The 13095-nt window shown below is 43.6% G+C and overlaps 1 protein-coding gene across 1 annotated transcript in view; it reads left to right on the top strand.

The window, feature by feature from the left end:
• PDE6D (phosphodiesterase 6D) overlaps nt 1–11990 on the top strand; it is a 55131-nt gene extending 43141 nt beyond the window's left edge. Inside the window, exons 2-5 of the mRNA XM_027516277.1 lie at nt 7409–7497; nt 8029–8154; nt 9102–9207; nt 11388–11990. Of these exons, the coding sequence (XP_027372078.1) occupies nt 7409–7497; nt 8029–8154; nt 9102–9207; nt 11388–11469 (403 nt within the window). The 3' untranslated portion in view covers nt 11470–11990. The remainder of the gene's footprint in view (nt 1–7408; nt 7498–8028; nt 8155–9101; nt 9208–11387) is intronic.
• The last annotated feature ends 1105 nt before the right edge of the window (nt 11991–13095 follow it).

Below are 13095 nucleotides of genomic sequence, written 5' to 3'. Positions count from 1 at the left end.
TAACTGGTTTCTTCCAACCCCCATACGCTCCCTTCCCACTCCACTACCACCTCTGCACCTCCACTGCCTTCTGTACCTCAGGACTGTCCCCAGCTCCTACATTGGACTGCATCTAATTCATACCAGACCATGTCTGTTCTTTAAAACATCAGAGGACTTATGCAACTGTCACGTTGAACCAAACGTCTCATTCTTCCATAGTTTCTCTTAGTTTATTTCCTCTGTTAACTTTCGTAAAGCCTGATACATTACAAACTATTGCTTTTGTTCTGAAGCTTCTTTTTAAGATGCTTTTATTTTACATGTGAGAGTGCATCTCCTTTTGGGTGCCTGGTTCCAAATATAGAGGTACCAGGGACAACCCCTCTTCCCCAGCAGAGGCTTCCCTTAGTAAAGGAGCGTTCCTCTGTGCTCATCTCATATATAAATCACCAGGGAGCTTTTAAATGAGAAAAGACCTGGCTGACCCAGAAGGTGGTATTTATAAATAGTCCTCCAGCCCCCGCTCCTTAAAGCTTGTCCACCTAATCCTCTTCTCTCAAGATAGGAAGTGACTTGAACTTTGAGCCTTAAAACTCACATTCTTTTTTCTTTTAAAAATCTCGTTGGCAAAAAGCTGTTAAAAAATGTTTTCAGCCAGATGATGATCGGTCATAAGAGCTTATCTTTCATTTCCAACATTTTTAGGCAAATATGCTTCTTCTTTTGTGGACCAGCTTTTCTCATTGTTATTATTTTAAGACACTTTCCTCAATCATTTTTATTTCTTTTTACTGATAGGGTATCATGGATTTGTATTTTTATGATTTAGAAAGCTGTTCCCAAATGACTCCACAGGAGATGTGGATTCGATCCCTGGGTCAAGACAGTCCCCTGGAGGAGGAAATGGCAACCCACTCCAGTATTCTTGCCTGGGGAATCCCATGGACAGAGGAGCCTGGTGGGCTATAGTCAATGGGGTCGCAAAGAGTCAGACATGACTTAGTGTCTGACTAACAACAACAACAAAAATGACTGCATCTCTATAATGAGCTAAGAGCCTTTCTTTTCACCCCTAAAATCACAGAACTTGGAGGGTCTCTAAGTAACCTTCACCCCAGTATCTTTGAATGGAGCTCTGTTTGTATTTCTCTGATTTTGTGTTGTATGTGTGGGTGTGTGTGTATGTATGTGCTCAATTGCTTAGTCTTGTTCGACTCTTTGCGACCCCTTGGACTGTGGCCCACCAGGCTGCTCTGTCCATGGGATTCCCCAGGCAAGAATAATGGAGCGGGTTGCCATTTCCTCCTCCAGAGGATCTTCCCAACCCAGGAATCAAACCCATGTCTCCTGCATTGGCAGATGGATTCTTTACCTCTCTGCTACCTGGGAAGCTTTTTGTATTATTTATTGGGGCTAAAATGTCACAGGTTTAGGATTATGAAATGAACATATGATATAGACACTAGTAAATAATATTCCAGATTAGGGTACATACAGGAAATGCCTAATTGTTGAAGTGGCCGAAGATACTTTTTTTTTTTTTTTTTACTATATTTTCCCCAATATTAATTAAGTCCTTAATCTGATTATTTATAAAGAGAAGAGATGTTTACATTAAGGAATTAAGCTATATGTTTTTAGCAGCCTCTCTGCCTTATAAAATGGAGGAAACAAATTCACTATCTACTAACTATCAGACAGAATAATTTAAGGCTATTTTCTTTTTATCCCCTGACAGATTGAAGAGTATGTTGTGGTCCCAGGCTTTTGTTTGCTGACCTGGGTCAGGGACAGTAATGCTTTTTCTAGAAGCTACTAGGTCTGATCCATCTGTTGCTTTGTGAGGAGAACTCCTTCCCCAAGGCTTTTCTTATAGTAGTTTTGCTAGAATGTCCTACTTGCATTGTGAGCCTGGAAATTTAGAAGTAATTTTAGTTCTCTTATTTAAGAAAGGCTGGTGTCCATTGTGGCTATATTAGTACATAAGAGACTATCTGCAGGAAAAGAATGAAAAGCATGTACACTGCAGGTTGAATGAGTACTGTCTTCTGAAAACCTTGGGCTTAAATGTCTAAGGCAGTTCTGTTTAGATCTGAGTTCAGCATGGACTTGCTAGAGCAGTAGTGCCTGTTTTATTTCTCCAGTTGGGGAAGCTTTCTCTTAATACACGGAGACTCTAGAATGGGTAAGTATATGTATGTTGTTGTTCAGTCGCAGATTTGTGTCCGACTCTTTGCAACCCCCATGAACACCAGGCTTCCCTGTCCTTCACTGTCTCACAGAGTTTGCTCAAACTCATGTCCATTGAGTCGGTGATGCCATCCAACCATCTCATCCTCTGTCACCCCCTTCTCCTCCTGCCCTTATTCTTTACCAGCATCAGGGTCTTTTCCAATGAGTCGGCTCTTCGTTTCAGCATCAGTCCTTCCAGTGAATATTCATGACTGATTTCCTTTAGGATGGACAGGTTGGATCTCCTTGCTGTCCAAGGGACTCTCAAGAGTCTTCTCCAGCACCACAATTTGAAAGCATCATTTCTTTGATACTCAGCCTTCTTTATGGTCCAACTTTTACATGTGTACATGAATACTGGAAAAACCATAGCTTTGACTCTATGGACCTTTGTTGGCAAAGTGATGTCTCTGCTTTTTAATATGCTATCTAGGTTTGTCATAGCTTTCCTTCCAAGGAGCAAACATCTTTTAATTCCGTGGCTGCAGTCACCATCCACAGTGATTTTGGAGCCCAAGAAAAGAAAATCTGTCACCGTTTACACTTTTTAGGATGTGGCCTAAGCAAGTGTGGATACGTTTAACTTGCTTTTAGATTCAGTTGCTAAAATTAAAAAGTGGAATGTAGAAATATGAAAGAGGTGAGAAAACCATGTAGGTGCAACAGAGCAACTGTATCAAGAGATATAATGAGGTTGCAGGAGAATTTGTTAGGATTTCGCACACTGAGAGGAGAGGAGCACAACCAACACAACTTCAAAGCAGTGGTGGGTGCATGTCCAAGGACAGTGCCCAAGCAGGTCAAGGGCATGGGAGGTTTAGGTACCAATCACATTTGGGGCACACTACTGGATAACCCTTGGTTCTCTTTTGTGACCTTTTTTATATCGCAGCAAAACTTAGAGTCTCTCCGGAGGGTTAAATGTAGAACTAGTCCATACATAATGATGCTCATCAACTGTGTTGTTCAGAGTTCTGCACTGCAAACTACCCAACCCATGGAAAAGACTCTCAGAGGCTTTCTGCTGCTTCAGAACTGACTGGCAGTCAGAGGGACAAGGGACACACTTCAGGAAGCATCAGGTTGGCACAACCTGCTGCCCTACCCTGAGGAACTGCTGGCTTTTACTCAAATCTTTGTGTGACGACAGCTTCAGGGCCCCGGGTGTCCCAGCCTAGGTCATATGCTTGCCCCCAGCTGCACCGTGACTAGGAGAGAAGAAGCTGAATCCTAGTTGCTATAGTGCAAAGCACTCACTGCCTCCCACAGGGGAAAGGAGGCTGCAGGGTGCTGGTTGGGAAGAAGGTTTGGTTGCTAGACAGCCGGGGGTGGGGGGGGGAGACATATAAACTATCAACTGTATTTGTCTGGAGCTCAGTCTCTTTACAAATATTAACCATCTTTTTCAGGCTCAGCCATGCATGAAGAATATTAATTTTCTTTTCCTTTAATGCTTTGTTCATTGTTTGAACAATGAAAACTTGGGACTATCTTTTTTAAACTTAGTCTTTATTTTTATCAGAGTTGTATGTATACTTCACATAGAGTCATAGTTCTCCCTGGTTTCTAAAGACGAAGAGCATTTCATTGCTCACACTGCGATTTTCTACTCCCTGCTGCTGCTGCTAAGTCACTTCAGTTGTGTCCGACTCTGCGACCCCATAGACAGGAGCCCACCAGGCTTCCCCGTCCTTGGGATTGATTCTCCAGGCAAGAACTCCAGAAAACTATTTTCACTTCTTTCTAACTGATTTATTTGGTGTTTATCTTGATATTTCCAAATAGTGCACTGTGGTTATATCTTAATGTTTCCCTTTTAAACATTATTTATCGACTTTCCATGATGAAAATGAGTTTTTTTCTGTCTCAATACTTTACTCTTAGTCACACACACATTCTCTTCTTTTCCCATCCTCCCAGGATAATTGTGTTGAACCTATGATCTGTGTTTTTATCATCACTTTTTCAGCACTGCGATGAAGCTGTGTAGTATGCTGTGACTACTCTTTTCTCCAGTACTACATTTAATTTTTCCCTGATGCTAATAATTGTTTTTTTTAATTTGCTTAAATTTTCTATACTTCTCACTAATTTGACCCCCAAACCTCCCCTAATTGAATCAACCCTCTTTTCATATAAACACATCAGATATATGAATTTCATCTTTTTGTTTTTGTTGTTTTTAATTTCATCTTCTTAAACGTCTCCATGAGTGTTATGGCTTGCTCTTGTCTGGACCCTGAACCAGTCGCCCTCCAGGCCTGTTAAGGAGCTCTTGTCTTGGGGTCTCCTTCACCATCACTCTGAGGACCCCTTTGCTGTTTCTTGTTTTAGATCTCTTGCTTCCTGGATTCCATGTTATCCTCTTCCTTGGTCTTCCCTGTCATTTTGAAGGAGTGTGTTACTATTAGTTTCTTGAGAAAGTAAAGGTTTATTAGTTTTAGGAATCATTTCTTTAAGAATTTTAAAGGCACTGCTCCATTTTTTTCTGTCCTCCAGAGTCCCTGTTGAAAAGTCTTATGCATTCTGATTTTGACCTTTTCGGTAACAACTCATTTTCCTTCTGGAAGCTTGTCTTTTAACCTTGATGTTCTGCAAGTTCACAGTGATGCGATTCAGGCCCTTGCTGGACCTTTTCAATCTGGGACATTTTCTTGAATTCATTTTTTTGATGACTTCCTCTCCTTGTTTTTTTCTCTTCTTTCTCAAAGTTATATTAGCTAGATGTTGGGCCTCTTGTACTGGCGTCCAGTTTTTGTATCTTTACTCTCATTTTCTATCCTTTTGCCTTTTTTTCTTTCTAAAAGTATCTCTCAACTTTGTCTTTCATCCCAGGGGACTGGGGCAGTCCCAGGGGCAGGGTCCCAGTTCTCACAGCTTATTGTCCCTGACCTGACAATAGGAGGGAACAGCAGAGGTCATTTTGGTCTTGGAAGCTGACTTCTTTGGAATGCAGCCTTCGGTTAAGCTCTTCATGTGTTCAGCTGGATGGCTAACTTCCATCTCTGTCTATGTTGTACTCCTTCATGTTGACTCAAAGAGATGCCACCTGAGACAGTCATCTGTAAATGCTGGAGATGTGGGGTCACTGTTTCTGTGTCTCTGTCTTGGGAATGGGCTGTTTACTGTTAAAGTGATGTTTGTGAGGCCATTGCCTTGAGGCCCAGAATAACCAGGCATGTTAAAGTAGACCAGGGATGAGGTGCTTGAAGTTCAGGTTCGGGATGTTTCAGACTGAGGCACCTATGAACATTCAGTCATTTTATGTGTTCCAAATGTATTTTTATGTGTCACATGTATGTACATATATGCATGTATCTCTCAGGAAGTAGGGAACTGGAAATGAGGGTATTATATAACCTCAAAATGGTGGTAAAGAACCTACCTGCCAATGCAGGAGATGCGGGAGATGTGCTTTTGATCCCTGGGTTGGGAGGAAGGCAGGGGGAACCCACTCCAGTATTCTTGCCTGGAGAATTCCATGGACAAAGGAGGCTGTCAGGCTAAGATCCATAGGGTGGCAAAGAGTTGACCGTGACTGAAGTGACTTAGCATGCACGCAGGCTAAAAATTAAGTAAGAGACATTTGCCTACTTGCAATGAATTGTAATAGAAATGTGATCTTCCCACGTCATTGGGAAACTTGTTTTCTGCTCAGGCCCTCAGAGAATCATAGATCGTTGGGGTGAGGACTAAGTGAGTCCCCACTGGGTTTTTCTACATAGCAAACAGATGGTATGGCAAGCTTGACGCCTCTCCCCTCTTGCTGCCTAGGCTAGGCTTGTCCTGAGAACATCCCACAGCAGTTTGATATCATCCCCGTGACCTTTGGATGTCCTGTGCCCAGCTTGAGGAGGCCAAGGTCTACTCAGCAGCTCTTCCTGCTCCCGGGTTAATGGACTTGATAGATCCCTTGTCCCTGCCTTCCCACTTCTCCTGCAGGAAACAACAGCTAGGAAATTTGTAAGTGTAAAGACTGCTGAGCCCATGTGACCTCCTTAGGCTCCCTGCTGGTCTCTGCCTGCCAGCCTCCCAGATTGATATCTCAGCTTTGACTTTAATGGTCTCAATGGCACCCCACTCCAGTACTCTCACCTGGAAAATCCATGGACGGAGGAGCCTGGTGGGCTGCAGTCCATGGGGTCGATAAGAGTCGGACATGACTGAGCAATTTCACTTTCACTTTTCACGTTCATGCATTGGAGGAGGAAATGGCAGCCCACTCCAGTGTTCTTGCCTGGAGAATCTCAGGGACAGAGGAGCCTGGTAGGAGGCCGTCTATGGGGTCGTACAGAGTCGGACACGACTGAAGCAACTTAGCAGCAGCAGCAGCAGGCTAGGCGAACAGCCTAACCCAGACAGCCCATTGGCTTCCTTTGCAGCAGCTACTTAACTCGGACAGAGCCGAGGGGACTCCCTTTTGCCTGTGGCTATGATGTCCTTCACGGGCCAGGCTCCAGCAAGGAGGACAGACAAATTCCAATCTCAGACCCTGGCTTTCCTGAGATTGAGGCCCGGGGCTTACCATTTGGAATACAAAGTGAAGGGTTTTTTGTACCATTTTTTAAAAATATAAACTTGATAATTTTATTGCCAATTTAAAAATAAATGACTTTATATTGATTGTGAAGGGGTAAGAAGGCTACTTGAGGAAACTCTTTGGCAGTAGTTAGGACTCTATGCTTTCACTGCTGGGCCCAAGTTCAATCCCTAGTCAGGGAACTAAAATCCTAGAAGCTAAGTGGCACAGCCAAAAAAAAGCATTGCTTGAAAGGTCTGGATTTGTTAGTAACGCTTGTGGACAGTGATTTTCACTGTAGGGCTATCTCCATGAGTCATGTCCTGGGATTTTTCTCATACCTATTTCTTCAGGTCTTTTTATCTCAGCTGGTCAGTTTCTGTTGGAAAATTTAAAATTTTGCACTGTTCATTTTCTACCTCTTTCTTGCAATTGCTAGACGTGTACCATCTGTGAGCTCTCATGTTGCAGATAAAAATATCTTCCCTGGGTCTCTGCATCTTCCTTTAGATGTCTTCTGCACTCTCTTCCACATTTATATTTGCTTTCTTGGCACTTAGCAGTCAGGCCAGCTTGCTGAGAAGTAAACAGGAGTCAATAGGAGCACATTTAAGACACCTGGAGGACGAAGTAGGCGGCTTTAGGGTCTTCTTTTTCCTTAATATACTTGATCAGAAATTGGATGAACCTTCGGGATGCTGAGACAGGGAAGATACTTTGGCAAGGAACAGAAGACCTGTCAGTCCCTGGCGTGGAGCACGAAGGTACTTTCCACCCTTTTCTGCACAGGGCTGACGACGCAGAGCAGGCCTGGGGAGTCAGGGAGCTGAGTTGACACAGCACCACCAGTGGACAGGCCTCTACAGGCACAGCACGTCCATCCACGTGATGCTGAGATTTCTAGTGCCTTCTCCTACTTCCCAAAACCAACTCTGCTGAAATTTTAGCATTAAAACATACCCAAAGATATAAAGTAAGATCTTGATTTTTTATCATCCTGAAATAAAAGAAAAACCAAGGGGTTAAAACCGACAGGACAGACTAGAAAGAAGGCTCCCATTCAGCCTCCTTCCTGATAAGAGGGGCTGGGTAAGGCCTTTCGGTGCACTAAATCTGGTGTTCCTTGAAGATCTTTCAGTCAGATGCATTGGACCAGTTTGGGACCTCTGCCTTTAATCAAAAAGTATAACTCTGTTACCGAGGCATTCTCTGAGATTTAGCATAGATAAGATATGCTCTAAATCATCTCTAAGAAGCTCCCAGAAATGGTTTCAGTATTTCTTTTTCTTTACCAGCCCGTGTTCCCAAGAAAATCCTCAAATGCAAGGCAGTGTCTCGAGAACTGAACTTCTCTTCAGCAGAGCAAATGGAAAAATTCCGCCTGGAACAAAAAGTCTACTTCAAAGGGCAATGTCTGGAAGGTATTCTGCTGCCTACATGCCTCGTATCTGGGCTTAGGGTGACAGGGGCAGAAGTCAAGACTCAGGGAACTAAAGCCCTGCTTTGATAACATCCATTTTGCAACTCAGCTTGGATAGGGTTCCTACACCCTGGGAGATTGGGAGCTTGGGCAAAAAGCAGAAACAAAGCTGGCAACTGTGAGGGGCTCTGAGCCCAGTGAGAGGATTACCGACCCTGGAGGGCCTGGGGGTGGTGCTGGCTTTTCACTGATGTGGTCACGAGGAAGCTGCTGGTTAGGCCCTGGTACAGTGCTCTCCATACTGTCACATACAGATTCCACTGGCAAGGGCACCCTGCAGTGAGTTTTCTTCACCATGTGTAAGAGTATAAAAGTGCACTCTGTGTCTTAGATCTGAAGTAACAAGTGAAAAGGCCTGTTCTGTGCCTCTGTGTATAATTTACATCTAGCCTACTTATAAGAAAATGCTGCTGGTCCTAGTGCTTTAGATCTCAGAGCATAGGAGCAGACCTCTGGTGTGGTTCAGGGGGCTTCCATGTCCTTTCTTGTGGCCTCTGGCCTGGGAGGTTTCTGATGGCTTCATTGGTGGTTCCTGGGGTAGGAAATGGCAACCCACTCCAGTACTCTTGCCTGGAAAATCCCATGGATGGAGGAGCCTGGTAGGCTGCAGTCCATGGGGTCGCTAAGAGTCGGGCACGACTGAGCGACTTCACTTTCACTTTCATGCATTGAAGAAGGAAATAGCAACCCACTCCAGTGTTCTTGCCTGGAGAATCCCAGGGACGGTGGAGCCTGATGGGCTGCCATCTATGGAGTCGCAAAGAGTCAGATACAACTGAAGCAACTTAGCAGCAGGGGTAGGAAAAGGCTTGCTCAAAAGGATAGGGACACAGAGCCCCGAGACTCTGCCCAGGGCTCCAGCTCACCCACTTTTCCTTCTTCCTTCAGAATGGTTCTTCGAGTTTGGCTTTGTGATCCCTAACTCAACAAACACCTGGCAGTCCCTGATAGAGGCCGCGCCCGAGTCCCAGATGATGCCAGCCAGCGTGCTAACGTGAGTGATCGGGCCGCAGGGACGGTGGAGGTGTCCTGAAGCAGCAAGTCCAGGCACATGGGACGCATGGTTCCATTCAGCAGGCAGGCAACCTAGATTGAGAACAGGGGTAAGAGTATCCAGGGTATCCAAGGTTACAGCTTACTGGCTTCAGTCACGTGAAAAGACAGTATGATAGAGTGGAAAGAATTAAAAACTTCAGACTAGACCTTTAGACTAAATTCCTGATTAACCCTGACTAGTGAGGGCAATGGCACCCCACTCCAGTACTCTTGCCTGGAGAATCCCACGGACGGAGGGACCTGGTGGGCTATAGTCCATGGGGTCGCTAAGGGTCGGACACAACTGAGCGACTTCACCTTCACTTTTCACTTTCATGCATTGGAGAAGGAAATGGCAACCCACTCCAGTGTTCTTGCCTGGAGAATCCCAGGGACAGTGGGGCCTGGTGCGCTGCCGTCTATGGGGTCGCATAGAGTCGGACACGACTGAAGCAACTTAGCAGGAGAAGCAGCAGCAGCAGTGTAACCTTGGCTATGTACTTTATTTCTCTGGGCCTTACTCTTTTCTCTAAACAGAGAATTAATAATCCTGTCTCACAGAGGTAGAGTAAGGATAAAATGAGATCGTATGGAAGAAAACTAGCACATAACATAAATTAAATCTATGCTAATTTGCTCCCTTTCCTGACTATCAAACTCCTGATACTCTGTACTTCATTTGACCCTCAGCAGAATCTGGAAAAGTCCTAATTCTGTTTTAGAGGATAATGTTTGATTGTAGTTTTTCAGAGACTCACTTACCATTTTTATAAATTTGCTTCCTGCTCAAAGAATAGTTTGTCCTTTGTCCCCCAAATCAGTCAGTCACTGCCCACCTACCATTTTCTCTTGGGAAAAGATTTTAGTCTTTTAAAGGTTTTAGAAGTATTGCCTGGTAGCAAATCATGTACACAGATAGATAATTGTGTGATATTGGATCACCTCTTTAAACAGGTCCTTTATGAAAACCACATTGAATTTGTAAATAGAGGTTTTTTTATTTTATATCTTGGATAGATTTTTATTTACATAATAGTATAAACTATAAAATACTATAACTATATAATAGTATAAACTAAAATAATATAAATTTATATTTAATCAGTCAGTCAGATTTTGAGTTCCTTATTTACCCATGTTTTTATAATTAATTACCAGCAAAAATGCATCTGGTAGATATTAACTACCCTGGGAAAGTACAGTGTCATAAGTAGATGGGCATTTTTTAGATTTTGTTAACCCTTACTTGACTTCTTGGCCAGGCCTGATTTCTTTCAGGTGCTAACACCAGCAAGTCTATGATAATATATTCAGGTTATTTAAGTTGTCTTACTTTTTAGAACCCCAGAATAGCACCACTCTTGCTTTTAACTCAGTTCAAGAGGAGTTTGATTTGGAAACACTGACATACCCACCAAGAAGAATGAAATTGTACACTGCGTACAATACAGGTGTATCGTTTGGGGTTATTGAGCCGTAAGCCACAGAAACTGACTCTGGCTTATTGGACAGAGTTGAAAGGGTAGGGCTGAGACCTGAGCAGTCAGAGGATGCAGGTGGCAGGAATCATGGATTCCTCAAGGAGCAGCCATGGGAAGGATTTTGCTCAGAGGAGAGATTCTGATTGGTTCAAATTATATCCTGTGCCTGCCTTTTTGTCAGTCAAGGGAGGGGCCACTTGACTGACCATGGACTGGAGATAGGGGTTCCCCCAAGAGAAGAACAGAGTGTTGTTACCCAAAGTGAGGAGAAAGATGCAGGACAGGCCAACCCACAGCTTCCACCAGAGTGAGTTTTATAAGAAAAGATACCACCCCTGCGGTCTCAGGTTTTCATGTGAATCAGAAAGTCGTATTTATAGGCACCTCTGCATGCAGAGCACTCAGAGGGCCTTGGGTGTACTGTGGGTTAAGACATGCTCCCTCTTATAATTTCTAAACTTGAAGAAGATGAACCTCATCACATAAATTAAAAGGTCATGTGAGATGTCTAATCCCATGTGATCTTAATATCCCCAAGCCAAGGTTATATAGGTGAGTGCATGTCCACGGGCCCAGTAGACCTAGATTGAAACTACTTTGTGGAAATGAAATCTGTTGCTAACACGCTCACTCTTCTGCCCTCTCTTCTGACTTACAGTGGAAATGTTATCATAGAGACAAAGTTTTTTGATGACGATCTTCTCGTAAGCACATCCAGAGTGAGGCTTTTCTACGTTTGAGAGAAGAATGTGTGTGCATTTCAAGAATTCATTTTTTTAGGGGGATGGAGGAAACTGTTTACTTTTTTCCTCTACACCTTTGATTTTTGGCACTTTCACCCCTGATTCCTTCTACGGCAAAACCCACCTGCAGCCACCAGGGGACCAGCTCTGTGTAGGTAACCAGATGGCTTTTTTCTCTCAAGCCACCATCTTCCGTTGACCAGAGTATAAACTCCCAGTCCCAGACCAGGGCAGAGGGCATGCCTCGACTCCTTCCTGGAGTAGCCCCAGGGACAGACACACACCACGAGCTGTTCCCATCACCCTCCCTGCCTCCTCCTTGGGCCCTGCAGGCAACACATCTTCTTTTGGCCCCTGGTTTTGGAAAACTTCATGTTCCTGACCCACATTTAGTTTTTTCCTACTGTTTCTATTTCATACATTCTCATACATTTAACTTGTAAAATAGACTGATATTATTATTATTACATAATTAATTAAAACATGTTAATTAAAATATTCCTACGTCTTTAGCATGACACTTCTTTCATTTCTCCTTTTTTTGGAATGTGAACCTGGCTCCATGATGGGAAGAAAGACATTTATCAGACTGTAGGATCACAGCTCTGTTTTGCTCCAGAGAGAACTGATAGATCTTGCAGTTCCTGAGTGCTTCAGTCACTGCTTTCCAAGAACGTACAACACACTTGAGCAAGACCCATGACCTTGACATTTGTCTTTTAGATGTGGTATTTAGTGGCTCTCTTCAACATACATGTGCCCTCCATTTGTCTGTTGTTTTTAACTTTTCCCCTTCTTTTATAATGTGCATTTGTTCAAGAGGTTTCCAGAGAGGTTGGAGGTCCTAAGTTGGTCGAGTAAGGACTCTTACCTTCCTAAACGAGACACTAGAAGTTACAAAATGAAGAAAAGGTCTCCCTAAACTCACCTGGAGAACAGTGATGAGGAAGTACCTGGATGAGGAGGGATACTGGGAGACGTTGAAAACCGCAATCAGAGGGAGCCCGTGTAGGGGAGCAGAAGTTATATTTGCAGTGCTTTTAAGTATGACAATGGAAAGAAAACTAAAATGGGTTCTTCTGGAGACTTCCTTGGTGGTTCAGGGGTTAAGCATCTGCCTTGCAATGTAAGGGACTCAGGTTTGATCCCTGATTGGGAGCTAAGATTCCCACATGCTAAGCAGGGTGGCCAAAAGAGTTAAAAAAAAAAAACCACACGCACACAGAGAACAACAAGAAAGGGTTCTTTTTTATGAACTTACCTGTGAACTATCAGTAGCCTTCACTGTCCTTTATAAAATACCAGCAATGAAAAGTCTTCTGGTTCTGGGACTACCCTGGAGGCCCAGGGATTAAGACCTCATCTTCCAATGTACATGCCTTCTCACATGCCTCACTACCAAGAAAACAAACTTAAAAGAGAAGCAATATTGTAACAAATTCAATAAAGGACTTCAAAAAATGGTCCACATCCAAAAAAAAAATTTTTTAAGCAAATTTTTCTGGTTCCTAAAGTAGTAAGGTCTGAGGCCAGAGGAGGGAAAATACACTGAGTGGGCCCTCTTGGTGGAGCCCCTGCTCCTAGATCCCTGCTCTCCTTCCATCTGTTACCGCAAAGGGCCTG

Source organism: Bos indicus x Bos taurus, chromosome 2, assembly GCF_003369695.1.
Source record: "Bos indicus x Bos taurus breed Angus x Brahman F1 hybrid chromosome 2, Bos_hybrid_MaternalHap_v2.0, whole genome shotgun sequence".
NCBI classification, from domain to species: domain Eukaryota; kingdom Metazoa; phylum Chordata; class Mammalia; order Artiodactyla; family Bovidae; genus Bos; species Bos indicus x Bos taurus.
Note: the sequence above shows the minus strand (reverse complement) of the source record. Positions and strands in the feature narration are given on the sequence as shown.